At 40.0% G+C, this 15,216-nt stretch overlaps 1 protein-coding gene across 2 annotated transcripts in view; it reads right to left on the bottom strand.

Moving 5' to 3' along the window:
- The window catches only part of cacna2d3a (calcium channel, voltage-dependent, alpha 2/delta subunit 3a), a 106,774-nt gene that overhangs the window by 71,286 nt on the left and 20,272 nt on the right, over positions 1-15,216 (bottom strand). For both annotated transcript variants that reach the window (XM_086141220.1, XM_086141221.1), the window contains exons 3-4: positions 14,807-14,923; positions 607-666 (exon numbers count right to left, since the gene is read on the bottom strand). In XM_086141220.1, the coding sequence (XP_085997346.1) occupies positions 607-666; positions 14,807-14,923 (177 nt within the window). The remainder of the gene's footprint in view (positions 1-606; positions 667-14,806; positions 14,924-15,216) is intronic.

Raw genomic sequence — 15,216 nt, 5'->3', positions numbered from 1 at the left:
GAGAGCAGAGGCTGGGTTTGGGGGTGTATTTCTGAGTCTTTGACTCGGCATATGATGCGATATACTATTAATAATTCATGAATTCAAAATTCTGGCGTGAAAAACAAAAAATAATTCCTTTACTTCTGACAAAATAGATAAGGTGCTTCCCACACAGAATTGAACTTTCTGAGTTTTGGTGATGGCCATGACAGGAACAGTTGTACAAATGACGGGTGAAGATTTTGATCAAATGAGATGGTGGATTAAGGTGCGAACTGCTTTCCTTTTAGAATAAGATCGCTCGAGCCCAAATTCACGAATGCGAGACTTGCGTTCATGTTCGTTGTGCCAAGTTAAGCTCGTATCGTGCCTTTCCACACAGAACTCCTACAGAGGTATGTCATCACTTGGTATGCCCCTGTTCTGTTTCTGTAATTCTTGTTTTTATTTTATTCTTATTTTATTTATTTTCATTATGGAGGTCAATTATTAGTCCTTTTCATCGCAACCACTTGTCAATGGTTGCAGAAGGAGCCTTCATAGGATATTTGATGAGCTTAAAAGACCAAAGAGTGGACATTGTGATTGCAATAATTCTCATACAGGGGAAATAGTTATACAAACCTGAAGGTTTGGATCTTCCTCGTGCTTTAGATGGGCTTCCTCTGCTGCTTCTACCAGTCTCTGCAGAAGCACAATAGAGGAGAGCACAGGAACAGTTATAATTCATTTTGTACAAGTAAACTGATGAATAGATCCACATTAAGTAAAGAAAAATCAATACAGAGGTTCCCTTTACAAGTGACTAAAATAAGTACCTCAGAGCATCACAACAACAATAAAAGCCTTTAGGACGGACACATATAAACAAAGGTGGCAGAGAGACATGTTACCATCTCATGGAAAGAGGCCTCTATCCCATCAGTGGTTCAGCAATAAAGGAAATAACTGCCCAGAGTCTGTTGGCCGCAAGCGATAACAAATCTATATTATATTGCAGTTTAATTTAAATGAATTATGTACGCTTTACATTGATCAAAATATTAAACAAAGGCAGCATTTTACCCTTTTCACAACTTGAATACCATTTTCAGTTTGGTTATTTAGACACTTTTGACACTTCATAAGTGTCTGACATTTCTCGAAATTAACATGCAGTAGGTTAAATGCTGATTCAAAATTGCTCATGGGCATGAAAGACAGAGCGAGTGCATGCACTTCTACGTCTTCAAGGCCTCGTGATCAACAAGACTCCGGGACGTAATCCACCTCCCGCAGAATGTCAGCCGGGATTGGCTTCTGATTAAGATCGCTTCTCTTTACATTTCTGTAGATATCAAACGTTAACTTGTTTGCCAAAGTGACATTCTAGATAATGATTTTAAAAAGAATGCTTTCGATTCAATTTATTCAACTCGCAAAACAACCACGGAGAAAATGTTGATCAAATGTTCGGTAATTTTGCTTGATGGAAATGTTTCATCAAAAGCAAAAACCCAATTATTGTTGAAGAATCTTCTGTCACTTACTATTTGATTTCACTAACAATATAAAAACTAAAGAAAAACACCGAGGTGATATCGGGCAGCTTGAAAGCAGTCGCTGCGCTGTCTGTTCTTTGAGTGACAGCTGGACTCGAGGGTTAAAAATGCAAACATCCACGCACAAACTACTCTTTGCCGGCCTAACCTGTGTTTGGTGGGGTATTTTGTCATCGCTAGATATGTTTCTCAGCTGGCTCTGCCGTCTGAGATTTGGCAGTGTACTTCCGTTCCCAATTTCCATTCAAATGGCTTTACCCCTAAAACTACTTCAATTGCCTGCCCAATTTTAGTGTGTGTGTGTGGGTGTGTGTGTGTGGGTGTGTGGGTGTGTGCTGCTGTGTGCAGGCAAACAGTTTTGGTAGTCGATCACTATAATCTAGAATCTGGCCAGACATATTTCTTCACCATGGCAACACACCTGGCCATACTGTTGCATCTGAGTTTGTGCTTCTGATTAATGCATGCGTTTACTGTGCTCCTTATGCGCTGCAAGTGAAGAGGAATCAGTTTTTAGCTCTGGTCTTTCAGCTCTGAACATTTGAGTACAGTGTTTTTTTAAATTTCTTTTACATCTTGATGGTCCTCGCCTATCACCGCAATCAGTTTTCACCCCATATGGTCTTTTACCCCATTAACCCTTTGTGTACTTATCATCCCTCATGTTTAACCACCTCTTTTCCAATTCTATTTCAGTTTCTTGGTTTGTTCTGTTGTTCTTATATTATCGGTTCTTGCCTGACTCAAATCTCTTAATCTGGATTTTGCTTCATCTACCACGACTAGATGTATCATGTGATCCTCGTCAAAAAGACGCTCTCAGAACAAACGCAGATAAGGATGTTGAAATGAGGGGAGTATTAGAAAGGAGTGCGAGAGTAACATTCTCTAAAGGTCTGAACGCTTAGCCTCACACATCCAGCAAAATGTCAGGTGCTGCCTGTGAAGTCGATGTCAATACAAACACACTTTTAAGCATTTGCGAGTGGGTAATGCTGTGTGTGTGTGTGAGTGTGTGTTCCTGAGTGTTAATGGTTTTCCGAGTTGACACGTGTTAAGATATCAGCCCTTTTAACCTCGTGTCTCTTGGAGCTACTTTGGCAAATGTCAATCACAGACTGTGTGGTGAATTCTGATCGAATCAGAGTTATGTCTGCCGGTGAAGTGTCCAGAGAAAGGCGTGAGAGAACAAGTCAAATCTTAAAATCCTAGCCACTCTTTACTGCCAGAAATGATTTGGCCAATATTGGATTAAATTATTGGATTATTACATGATTATTTGATCTTGCGAGCAAAGAAAATGAACATCATTGACAATGTAAGTGCAAAATAATCCATATTGTCTCAGCTGCTATTTTTTTTTTCTACCCCTATCAAAGTCAGTATATTATCCAGCCCAGAGACTAAAACTAAGGACCCATTTGTATGATTTTTTTTTTATTTCTTTATACGAAAGATTTCTGGTTGTTCATTCGTGATATGAAGGGTTGGTCTTGCATGACATTTTATGCCTCGTGGAACACATTCATTTTTTTTAAATAACTTATAGACTATTTGGCGCAGAAATTCAATTAATTCCCATACCTCTGCATATACGCTGTTCTGGATTCAACATACAGCGCAAGAGGCTGGAGAACAAATATCTTGTAGACTAAGTGGGGTTTGTTTTTTGTTTTTGTCGTTAAACTGGATAACAGAACTGATTTCCAACACACTTCGGTTGTATTCGGCTTCCGGAACTCTGCCCGCCGTCCATCGACATGTTTGTATGTGTGTTGCATGTATTCTACGTTGCCTGCAATGTTTGTGTCAGTATGTGGTCCTGCCAAAGTGCATGATGCAGTTTAAAAAGTAAAATAGAAAATGACTTTTCTTCTTAAGTCTTTCTTTTGAGGCTCTGGCTTGGTATGAGATGACAGCAGTAATTAAACTGACACAGTAAGAGGCAGGCCCTGTTGTCTCCTTGCACACACAAACACACACACACACACACACACACACACAGTAGTGCAAACATACACACTCATAGGCCTGAGCCTATACTGAGGCTGACAGGGTAAAGGCTGAGCACAGAGCCAACAAGACTTGCTGTGGTAACTGGATTAAATTCCGTAAAGCTGTGGGAAAGTCTGGCATATGCTCCGCCGGTCTCTGTCATCAGTACGGGGCTTTGGTGCTAATTTTTGTTTTTTTGGGTCAGGTCAGTCACAATTTTCTTGCAATTCACTTATATTTAACTCGAATTCAGACCGTAGAAAACAATGAGGTAACAGAGTCACATTTTACCCTCCCAGCCTTAAAGGGATTTGCAAAGAATATTGAAGAACAAAAATCAGAATACATTAGAATAAAGAGAATTTATTCCTTCTGGATCCCTGGAAAAGCCCAAGGGAAGAAGTGGCATTGATCAGAATAGTTTGACCATGATAATATATCTGTTAGCAATATGAAAAACAATTTTAAAAATCAAGTACAAGAGCTCATGACTTACTTTGTGGTAAAACGTAGGATTTAATCATGACATTAAGTAGAGTTCAACCTTACCGTCAAATATGATGACTATTCAACCATAATCCTGCTTTGCTTTACTAATTTCAGTCGAGGCTGCGCCCTCCCTTCCAATCAAACACAATTTCTTTTCACATTTCATCATTTCACATCCTGCCGCCTTCAGCCAACAAAATCTATTTCTCTGATATTTGCACTCATCTACCCCTTCCATTATCTCACTTCTTAAGATTATGATTTGCTCTTTTAAACATCTAAATGATCCCTCTCTTTCAGCTGACAACTTGATTGGCTCATTGTCTATGGATGCTTTTCACCATGTTTTGTGTTGTGACGGAATTAGGAGGGACTCGGGAAGACGATGGAAGATTCTAAAATACTGAAGATAATAACGAATTAAAGACAACAAACTGAAGAGCCAGCTAAAACAAAAAAAAAGGACAGGACCCTAGATTACAGAGAGGAAAAACGAAACAAACAAAATAACATGACAACAAGTTGTGGCCCAGGTCTGATTTTAAGACGCGCAGACATTTTGCGCTGGCAGTAACAGACCTGCTCATCAACCACGTCTCATGACTCCTTAAAGTTACTTAAATCTGTGATTTCTAATTGTACTTTGGCTTGCATTTACTGAGCACACTAGATATTTCACACTTTTTTCCCCCAATCAACTTGATTACAGTATCCGTACATCCATTTCTACCTGCATCACAATCAGAAGCAATTTATGGCTTGTAATGAAGTAAAACGATTAAATAAAGATGTGATTTGAAACAAGTGATGAGAAAAATTGGAGTTGGCCTCACAAAAAAAAAAAACATATTTCAAAGGTGTCAGGGTCTGACGCTGGTCTTGTTCCGCTATTTTCTTAAATTAGGAATTCTTTACAATGAGAATCCAAACTGATTCAAAGATGTTTATACAGGAAGAATAAGGAAAAATAAAAACCTAAATCTCGTTTTTTTTTTAGTTCTAATAAGTGCTTATGATGTATTTACCAAGTGCATTTTTTCCAACTAAGATTTTTTTATTATACCTACACCATAGAAATATTCACCTGCAACCCATATGAATAAATGTAATAGCTTCTGCTGTTGCAAGTTGTATAGATATTCCTCAACTGTAAAGAAATGCAAACTAAGCCTTGACCTACCGGACTCGGGCAGGCCCACCGGGCTTTGGTTTGGCCGGACCCCGGATCCCTCAAGGCCAGTGACGGGCTGAGCTGGACTGGTTCAGATCAGCCCATCAATACATCCAGGAACAGCAATTAATGTTGTCAAACCGGACAAGGAAGTGTTGCTGTGTCAACAAAACAGGAAAGTGCTTTGTGACACTTTGCATTCTGTTTTCTGTGCATTCAAACTACGGCCAAGACGGCAGAGAGGATGCGGAAGAGACGGATAAGCAATGAAACCGAGGAAGGAGAGAGGCCACTGAAACTTGTGGCACAGCCTGAAAGGAAACACACGGTACCAATCTCTCCTTTATGCTATATTCTGAAATTTTCATTTCAATCATTCAGTTCTTGACCTTCCTTTCATACTTGGAAAATTATTTTCAGACGTGCAGTAACTTTTCTTGCCATTTGATATTCACATCACTCCTACATGTGTGTTCCTTTTAATAAGGAAAACAATTTTACCCATTATATTAGAAGTTCTTGGTAACAGGGAAAAGGATTGCAGGGAAAAAAAAAAAGATGCAACTGCCAATTTTCTGACATTTAAAAGCTGTCATCAGCATTCAGATTACCAAGCAAGGATACACACACACACACACATGCATGCATGTGTGGACACACATGGCAATGATCTGGGACTGAGAAAGGAAGAAATGAGGAGAGCGGAGCGAAGTACCCGGTTTGAGGTGTCAAGGCGGCGGGATGACAGGTGAAAAGGGGCGGAACAACCCAGCAACCCTGTGGGTAATCCCTGTCAGAATATTCAAGGAGGCAAAAGTGGGTTAAAGTGTAGTGCAGTCTTATAGTACTGCAAAAGAGATAAATATATTTGTTGTTTCATTTTTGTTAAAAAAAAAACCAACGTTTGAACAGTTTCTAGACAGTAAGACTAGAGATGCAGCTCAGCTCTACATGATGAAAGTCATGAGAAAATATATGCACGACAGGGCTACTTTAATTTGTAGTATCAACATTTTCGTTTATGACAAACCGGCTTATAGGAGCCTGCCGTAGATACAATGTAATATCTGGAGTCCAATCTCATGCCAGGGGTTGCCAAAGGAGGGGTATGATGATAAATAAGGATCGGTGGGCACTAGCACAGATGATGAACATGTGGCAAAGCTGAAGACTTCTAGTAAAGACGAATTTTTGCGCTGCCTCTAAGCAAGACGGTCCCTGGATGGACTTCAGCATCTTTTTAGTGTGGGGTTTGTTTGCGCTCCCTGTGTCTGTCTGGGTTTCCTCAAGGTTCTTCCGTTTCCACCCACGGTTCAAAAACATGCAGTCAGTTCATTGGAGATACTGAATTGCCAAGAACGAATGACTGTCTTTCCTTATGTGTGACTTCGGGATGGACTGGTCAAGGGTGAACCCCACCTCTCGTCCAATGACAGCTGGGATGGGCTCTAACCCCCCCAAAACCCTGACTGCAGGATGAATGAAAAAGAAATCTGTCTTTGGTTTCTGGATGTTGCAAAGCGAACGCGATGCAGCCGACAACAGTAGCTTTGTTCTGTGCTTATAGTCAAACCGCAGCAAGGGCAAAAATATACAAATCCAGCTTTGTTGACAACATCGTTTTCTCAATCTGGCCATTTCTGTTCAGGTAAACCATTGGTTACCAAGTGCATTTTAGGGAGGGAGGGGTTAGTTTTTGTTTTTTTTTTTATATTTTTTTGGACAATAGCAAGGGGATTTTCAGGGAGTCTAGACGTGAGCGCCATGTAATAGGATCATTCTAAATGACTGAACTAGACTTGGGGCAAAAGTAATTAAGAGAGGGCATTTAGTTAATTTTGGAATCACAAAGATTTTCTGATTACATAGTTCTTTTATTACAATGTTAACGCAATACTTTTAGCTGAGTGTGTGTGTGTGTGTGTGTGTGTGTGTGTGTGTGTGTGTATGTGTGTGTGTGTGTGTGTGTGTGTGCGCGCGCCTGTGCCTCTGCTATAGGCTTAAGACTAGATTTGATAATTTTTCAAATATCTCGGAAAACCGAGACTATATTTTTTCCCTGCAAAAGGAGTTTGTCAGAGTGTGAGGCGTGACTAAACCAGTGACGTGCAATCAGTAGAGGCAGGGGAGGTTGGGCCTCACCTGTCATCACAGAAAGAAAAAAATGCAAAATGAAAAAATAAATTAAATGGTTATATCTATTCAGTGATTTGTACTTTAAAGTTATTTTCCATGTAGCTTCACCATTTTTAGTCCTTTTTTTTTTCAAAATCGCTAAAAAAGAATTCACATTTAGCTTTCAAATATGAAGAGGAGATGTGCAGTGACGCAGCAACCAGCTGAGCCCACTATGGATTGCGCAATGATTATGCTAACGGTGCTGGCATGCTATGCACTGAGACCACAGGGCTGTCTCTGTGGATGTCACCATTAAAATAACACTTTTGTTATATGAACTAAATTTCCATAGTTTAGCTGATGTGTCTAATGTTTTGGTCAACAACTGTAACATGTTTCTCATGTTTCTCGTAATCATAAAACAACTGCGAAGAGACATTAAGTGAGGCACGCAGTGACAGTGCCTCATGGTAGGGGGCACCGCTGAGCCCAGGGATCCTTCTTACTACTCGGCTACAGAATAATAGAATTAGTAATAGCAAGCTACAGTAAACAGCAAGTCAAGTACAGCCATCCAGCTATTTTTTTGCCGATCTTAAGGGATGAATGTAAATCTCCTGGGCAGCTTCTCAACTTTTTGGCCCAGAAGGATCTCATTCAAACTGTTCCTGCGGCGACAAAGTTGCTCCGGCCGATGGTCATCGTTCCAGCATCGGCGGAGCGCTCATTCTCGGCACCGAAAAAACTCAAAACACACAGTCGGAACAGGACTTATCAAGGACGACTGTCTTCACCGGCAGTGATTTCCACTGAGACAGAGAGACTTTTAAGACTGAAGAAAGAAATGGAGGACTTCTACAAGCAAGTTATCGATGTTTCAGAAGGAGCGGTGCATGGACTTCATTTATAAGTAAAGGTAAGAGATAATAACGTTTTTTTCTATGCTACAGTTTGTATATGTAAAGAATGCTGATATGATATTTTAAACAGGTTAACTGCTAACAATAAAATGGTGAATAAGCTACTCTGTAGGGTTATATGTTTGTAAATCTTACTGTGATGACATTAGTGCATCACCAGCCATGAAATTCACCGCACATCACTGGACTAAACCAAAACAGACATGGTGCTGTTTGACCACTTGTTTGCCTCGATTTCAGTAATGGCCTAACATTCTCAGCAGTTCCTACAGTACGTTAGGAACAATATTGGTCCAACTTTGATTGAATTGGCAAACGCTGAGACTGAAAATGAGACCCACGTTGATACTGGAGGGGAGGGCATTCCATTTAAATGCTGATTTGGACTTTAAATTCATTGTGCATTTCAGCAAATGAAAGTTCAAGCGATGTTTTGCCGACAGTTAATTTTAATTCCGGCGCGTGCCGTTTATTCCTCACGTATCACCATGCGAACTCTTTTTTTCCCTTTTTTTTTTTTTTGGGTCGACTCTAGTAATCATGTGGAAGGCTACAGAAGCTCAGCTGCCACAGGTAAATGATATCAGTGGGTACAGAATGCCATTACAAGAGAAATAGCCCGAGCGGCGAGGCATCCACTCTTCTTTGAAGTGCATTTGTCACATGAAACACATCCATGCTTGACTTCAAAGAAGGGCATTACAATACCCTCCACACCTTTCATCTTTGATAAGAACGTGCTTCCTTAAGTGTCTGCTTTTGCCGGCATTTTCGGCAACAACGTTTGTTTAGAGCGCACTTGTATGCCTATACTTACGCCGGAGCACTGCCTGATTGGTATTTTCTGTGTATCCTTTGCAGCTCAACCGGTGATCAAAGTTGCAGAGACGTCTCCAAAATATAGCACTTTCTTCTCTTGGTTTTTGTTTATGTATTTATGCTTATTCAGAAAAAAAAAAAAAAGTGGCGATAACAAAAAATATCATCCTGTGATCTGCGTTGAATTAAACCCTTGAATGTATCTTTTGCACAAGATGTAATGGCATGCATGCTGTTAACTTGATTGTGATTATGTTTCACTAACAGATCGAGGCCCCTCTTTAAAATGACTACAATTATTGTGAATCTGTTTAATTACAAAAAAAAGAAAAAAAAAACCTATAACCTGGAAACCTTAAACTGAATGACACACACTTTTACAGGTGCACGGTAACGGGCGCCGCTGTCTCTCAGCAGGTGGCATGCAGCGATAAAGAGGGGGAACCGTGTGGCGACAGGGAGATAAAACGGCATTGACAGACAGGACAGAGCGCCTGCAAGGAAATTGAATCACTGAAGCGCCACGTATACGTCGGCAAAATACAGGGAGACGGGGAGAGGTGGTGTAGAGAGTAGAGATCCAGACAAAAGAGAGCGGGGATGTTTGGGTAAAGCGGAGAGAGCGCATAAGGCCCGAGAGTCGAGTTTTCGGTAATAAAAGCAGAGAGCAAATGAAGATGGAGAGGAATGAATTTTCACTGTGAACCATTAAATCTCAAGAACTTTGAGAAAAAGAGGAAAGGGAAGGTGAGGGAGAATCAAGTTAGTGAGGGTAAAATTTCCCGTGGAGCCGTGCAGTATGCTGTCTCATTTTCAGTAACAAACTGTTTACAGATTTCCTTTCTTTGTATCAAATTTTCCTCTTAATTCATCAGAGGCGGTGCAAAATGAGACGCGCGCCACGGCTATACTTATTACACAGATGTGTTTGGTTCACACGTTGTTTGAACGAGCCAAACTGCTAGTTGTGAATGGATATTTTCCACATTGTGATGAGAAACTTGATGATTAATGTCTAACAATGGCAGCTGAAAAGGAACAGATTTCTAGGGGCGTCGAGGTACGGGCTCGCATTTGGAACAATCAATATGGATAGATACACGAGATCAGACAAATCACAGAGAGGGGACGCGGTTTCTTAGTGAATCCACCACGTCTCTCCACATTTGTGACAATTTGCATGTTAATTAAGCGGAAGCAATTGGACTGCATGAGCAGGTCCCAGGTCTCTTGCCCAAGTATTGTGTCGGCAAGCCTCCGCATTTTCCAATTCAGCCTTTAGGTCGCCCGGTGTGCGAGAGAAAGAGCTGAAAGTTTTTGGAGACGTGAAACAACTGTGAAGACACATCCAATGGTAACTGAAGAAATGACAAAATGACACAGACGGTGAACAATAAGTACAAAATAGTCAAATGTGTAGTCAAATAAGCAAAACTCATTCACCCCCTAGATCTGATACAGGTTGTTTTTTTCTGGAAATATTAAGAACTGCCTGATCAACAGTGACTCCAGCACGGCAGCAAACCTTTCCCCAGTCCCCCCTGCAACTGTCAGATATAACCCATATCATGGGATGAAAAAGGAGCTTCAAACTTTAAAAGTAGCTCTTTAAAAAAAAAACACTAAAAACTGATTGCACAGCAACCTTAACGCTTCCCCAGAGGACAACCTTGATCAAATGGACCGCCTTGCACCAGTGACGAAGCAACAATTAAAAGTTGAGAGACACGGAGCTTAATTAGAACAGGAACTAGGAGGATAAATGGAAAAACCGCAATAAAAAATAATGACGAAACGGACACTTTCGAGTTCTGGGTGGTTGTTTTGCTTAGTTGCAATGATGGGGAGGTGAAAATCAATCCATGGCATGGAGTCAGTTTGAATCACCTGTGGTGTCATTGTGACTCAGAGGTGTAAAATCACTGTTAACGTTCATCAAAGTATAATCCCATAATTCCATTGACAAGTATTTCCACTCATCTCCTTATCAAACATCACACCTTGTACTTCACACGAGCCCGCAAACACACAAATTCAGAGATTAAAAATTCTCTGCCAACAAGTTCAAGAAGAGAAGTGTTACTAGGCTGAACATATTAAAGTATATAGGGCTCGAGCAGAAGATGTGATGAATTTTCAATTTAAAATCAAGTCGAATAAACACATCGGTGGTTTAATTCCAAAACAATTTCACATATTAATAGAAAAGTGATCCATTTTTCAATTTTCTATTGACGGAGCTAACAATGTAACCACTGCTAATATTCAATTAGAACCTAGCCTCTGTGCCAGCAGTCATCGCGAATAGCGTTTTCTGAAAATGTCAAATGACTCATCTTAGCATGAAATCTTTTTCCTCCTCTCCATGTGTCGAGCGGAGATTGTTATGCCTGTGAATGAATGGAAATATGAGCGCTTTCAAAGTGAACATAACGCTCTGGAACAGCCGTGGTCATGCAATCCAAGCGGGCGAAAGGTATCAGACTTAAGATTAATAACAGGGGCACGAGTAAAGCTAAAGCATGGAAATGGTTTGTCACCATCTGTGCTTCGCTCTCTCACTCTCTTGTCAGCCTGTATCCTTAGACCAGACTCTCGGAGAGAAATCCAATTTCTGTTAACAGCACCAAGTTGCCCTGATAGGATCTATCACCTGAGGCTACAGCGACAGCCAAAGAGGCAGTGCACATTGGACTCATCCTGAACTGCGCCTGTCACAACACAGGCAAACACACACACACACACACACACACACACATTCATATCCAGAGTTGTCCTCGCACAGTAAAAATAGCAAGAGGTAATTTCTTTCCGGGTCTCCTTTGACAGGAAAATGCCATGTGTAAATGCATTTATTTTCTTTGATTGCTTTTAAATCAAGCAAATGTAAAAGCGGAGCGACCGACAATGCGCGCCGAGGCTTGTGTCTTAAAAATGAGGGAAAACAACACACCTTGTCCATTTTGTCAATTTCCCCGAACGAATATGCAAATACGGGGCATTTCTAACCTCCCGTGCGAAGATACATGGAAGCGAATGTGCAAAGGCTAATTTCGCATGCGTGGTGAGATTAACCGAGCCTCCCAGTAATCAAGGTGATTGGGGCTTTTATTGTGGAGAGAATTTCTATTTTCCCCTGTGCCACAGGAGCACTTTGGATGGGAGGTGAAATATCTTCTATGAACTCTTGTGTCCTGAGCAAATTTCATCAGCGAATAACATGACATGCATGGCTGAGAAGAATATTCACGACCATGTATCTTCGACTCACGAGGAGTTGTACATTACCTCGATTAATTGATTTTTTTTTTCTTTAATATTTATCTCGCCATTTTGCTATATCTGTTCTCCTTTTCTGCAATAGCACTGAGTTTCCCACTCATGTGCCTCCCTAATTGCGTCACTTACACAGTGCTTTTGGCCCTCAAGCTCTAAGATACCAGACAGCATCGATTCACTAATCAATGAAGTTCTCAAATAATCGGAGAATAAAAAAAAAAAGTTGAAATCAAAGCTGATCAACAATCGCCAACATCTGACTCATCCACATTAACGGCACCTGGAAAATGTAGAAGAATTTGGTAACCGGTTGAAAAAGGTTCATTGAGCCTGTATTTGTCGGACACCAAGTCTGTCATTGTGACGTATCTGTTATATCTTTTTAGCAGCGAATTTTTCATAAAAATCTGATTAACCATCTTCATTAAAGCAAGAGCGATTCCTGTCAGTAAGATGTCACATTACATTCATACCTGTATCATTTTTTAACCACTTTTTTTGTTCGCTCTTCAAAAGCTACAAGAGAATAGCTTTCCACAAAAAGAAAAACACATATATTAGTATTATATTGGTCAACCCCTGTGAACCGGGCCATAATAAGGCCACAAATTAATTAAAATGCACGATGCCAAACATTTTGATAACTGCACTTTATATAATCAAAGTAGAGGCCGTCATGTCGAATTGATTAATATATTCTGTTAATAGCTCACAGTGTCTCCGGGATGAATATAGCCATTAAATAAAGCGCAGCAACTTCAGCTTTTAATAGCGCTTCCTTAAAGCCCACCAGGCCATACGGGCGTCACGACATGACAAAACATGTCAGAAGACAAACAAAACTCACTGCAACAATGGATTTTGTTTAATATGGATTAACAGTACGTCTCCGGGAGAAGCTTTATTCAAATGTAACCATTACAATACGGGTAACATATGCAAAAGGAGAATGTCTCTCTCCGACTGAGCCTCTGACAAAAGACAGTTTTTTATTATTCAATCTCGTCACAAAGTAATTAAAAAATGACAAAATTAAAACGGCCCTGTTGTCGCAAGTGTTTGTTTGGCAAAGAGGGAGTGCACATCTTTGAACCGCAAGTTCCCGGTTTGAATTCCAGAGTTCCTGCAAGGAAGTGCTGTTGAGCACGATGCTAATCCCCTCTGCTCATTGGCTGCCGGCTGCTCACTGTTCATCCATGATGGATTTTATATAGATTAACAATTCCACACAAGTGAATATTGCGTTTTCTCCCGTCAAGTTAAAAAATGAATGCATCCCTCTGCGGAGCTTATAACTTTATAGAAAGTCAAGATTTGCAGCGATAAAATTACTTCTTCAAAGTGACCTCCTGGAAATGGACATTTGTTCAGAATAGATCAATAAACCGACACAGACACGGGTGCTTGGATCCCAGCCCTTCTCGGCCTGTCACCTTACTCCCAACAACTTCTCGTTCAACTCCCAACACATATCTCGTTCGCACTCCAGACCTATAATGTGTCTAGTTTCACTGTGGCAACATGACTCCACACACTTCTTGAGACATCTAATAAGGTCAGCAGGGTACACAGGCTGAGGACCTCACTGAGCCAGCTCTTGTTTTTTTTTCCAATTCCAGTCTCATTACAACAGAAAAACATTTTTTAAATGTAAATATTTCAGATTTAAATCATTGTTGAGTTTGCCCTCTGAACTAAATCAGGTGAATTCTCATATTTGAATTATCAAATTAACTATTGGCTAGTATTTTGTCAGGTTAAACAAAAACTGCTTTTGATAGCAGGGGTATCTTGACTAACAGTGGAAAGCAGCAGTAACACTCAACACAAGAGTGTGATCATACACTCACTGAAAACCATGCTGACTAACTCTAGTCAACATTCTCACTTATTCTGTTTTTTTTTTTTTTAAAAAAGACTCTCATGCACAACTGAACAGCACATTACAGTAAAGTACATGTATTTAATGACCAACGTATGAATAATTGAATTTCTTACAACGTATTAATAATAAAAAGATAATTGTAAGCATGTATTTCATTAAAATAATTTGATACATCTAAAAAAAGAGTATTGGAGGTTAGAGTTTTGACTTTGTGTGAGAAGCATTTTTTGAAGATATCCTGCATTAAAGAAATTATCTACTGGGTTTGTCTTCGGACTTATCGCGGAGAGTTTGCGAGAAGCTCCGGCTTGAACTTCTCATGCAGAGATTTACCAGTGGTTAATGAGAGTCATCTCTTTTGGTACTATTAATTAAAACAGAACATATTCCAACATACAGGGTTTAAGTTTTTGACTTGGCAAGACAAATCAGACCACAATCTGCTACCGCCATCTTTTAACCCTCTCCAGGCAGATGTTGCAGATTTGCGACAGCCAAATATCAGATTTTTCCTGCAACTACAACTTAATTTGAGCCTGAGAGGGTTAAAAGCTGCGGTCCAGCATACAGAACCAAATATATATTCTTTCTTTTTAGAACGGCGTACCTTCATTGCCTGGGCCTTCTTGTGAAACATCTCCTCCATGTCCTCCGCCAGCCTCTTTACCAGCTGCAGCCCATCGATCTCATCCACCCTCACCGCCCGCTCAAACTCCTTGTATTTCTGAAAGAAAAGCAGACAATTACAGCATTAGATTTGTGATATCATTGGAACAAATGTTGATTGAGCACAGCATGTTCTGTGATATCTTTTTTTCGCAAAATTATAATTTTGCAAATGTAAGAAAAACAATCCCAAGCAAGAAATATTATGAAACTTATTATGTTATATTACATACAATTTTGAATACATGTCTTTGCAATATATTGTGAAAGCTATTCTATTATTTGGGACATTTTTAGAACTGAAAAAGCTATGAAGAGGAATATTCTGCACCATTAATAACATTAATTTCT

This window comes from Fistularia commersonii, chromosome 34 (genome assembly GCF_037954325.1).
Source record: "Fistularia commersonii isolate RoL2024-O1a breed Wild chromosome 34, RoL_Fcom_v1.0, whole genome shotgun sequence".
Classification (NCBI taxonomy): domain Eukaryota; kingdom Metazoa; phylum Chordata; class Actinopteri; order Syngnathiformes; family Fistulariidae; genus Fistularia; species Fistularia commersonii.
Note: the sequence above shows the minus strand (reverse complement) of the source record. Positions and strands in the feature narration are given on the sequence as shown.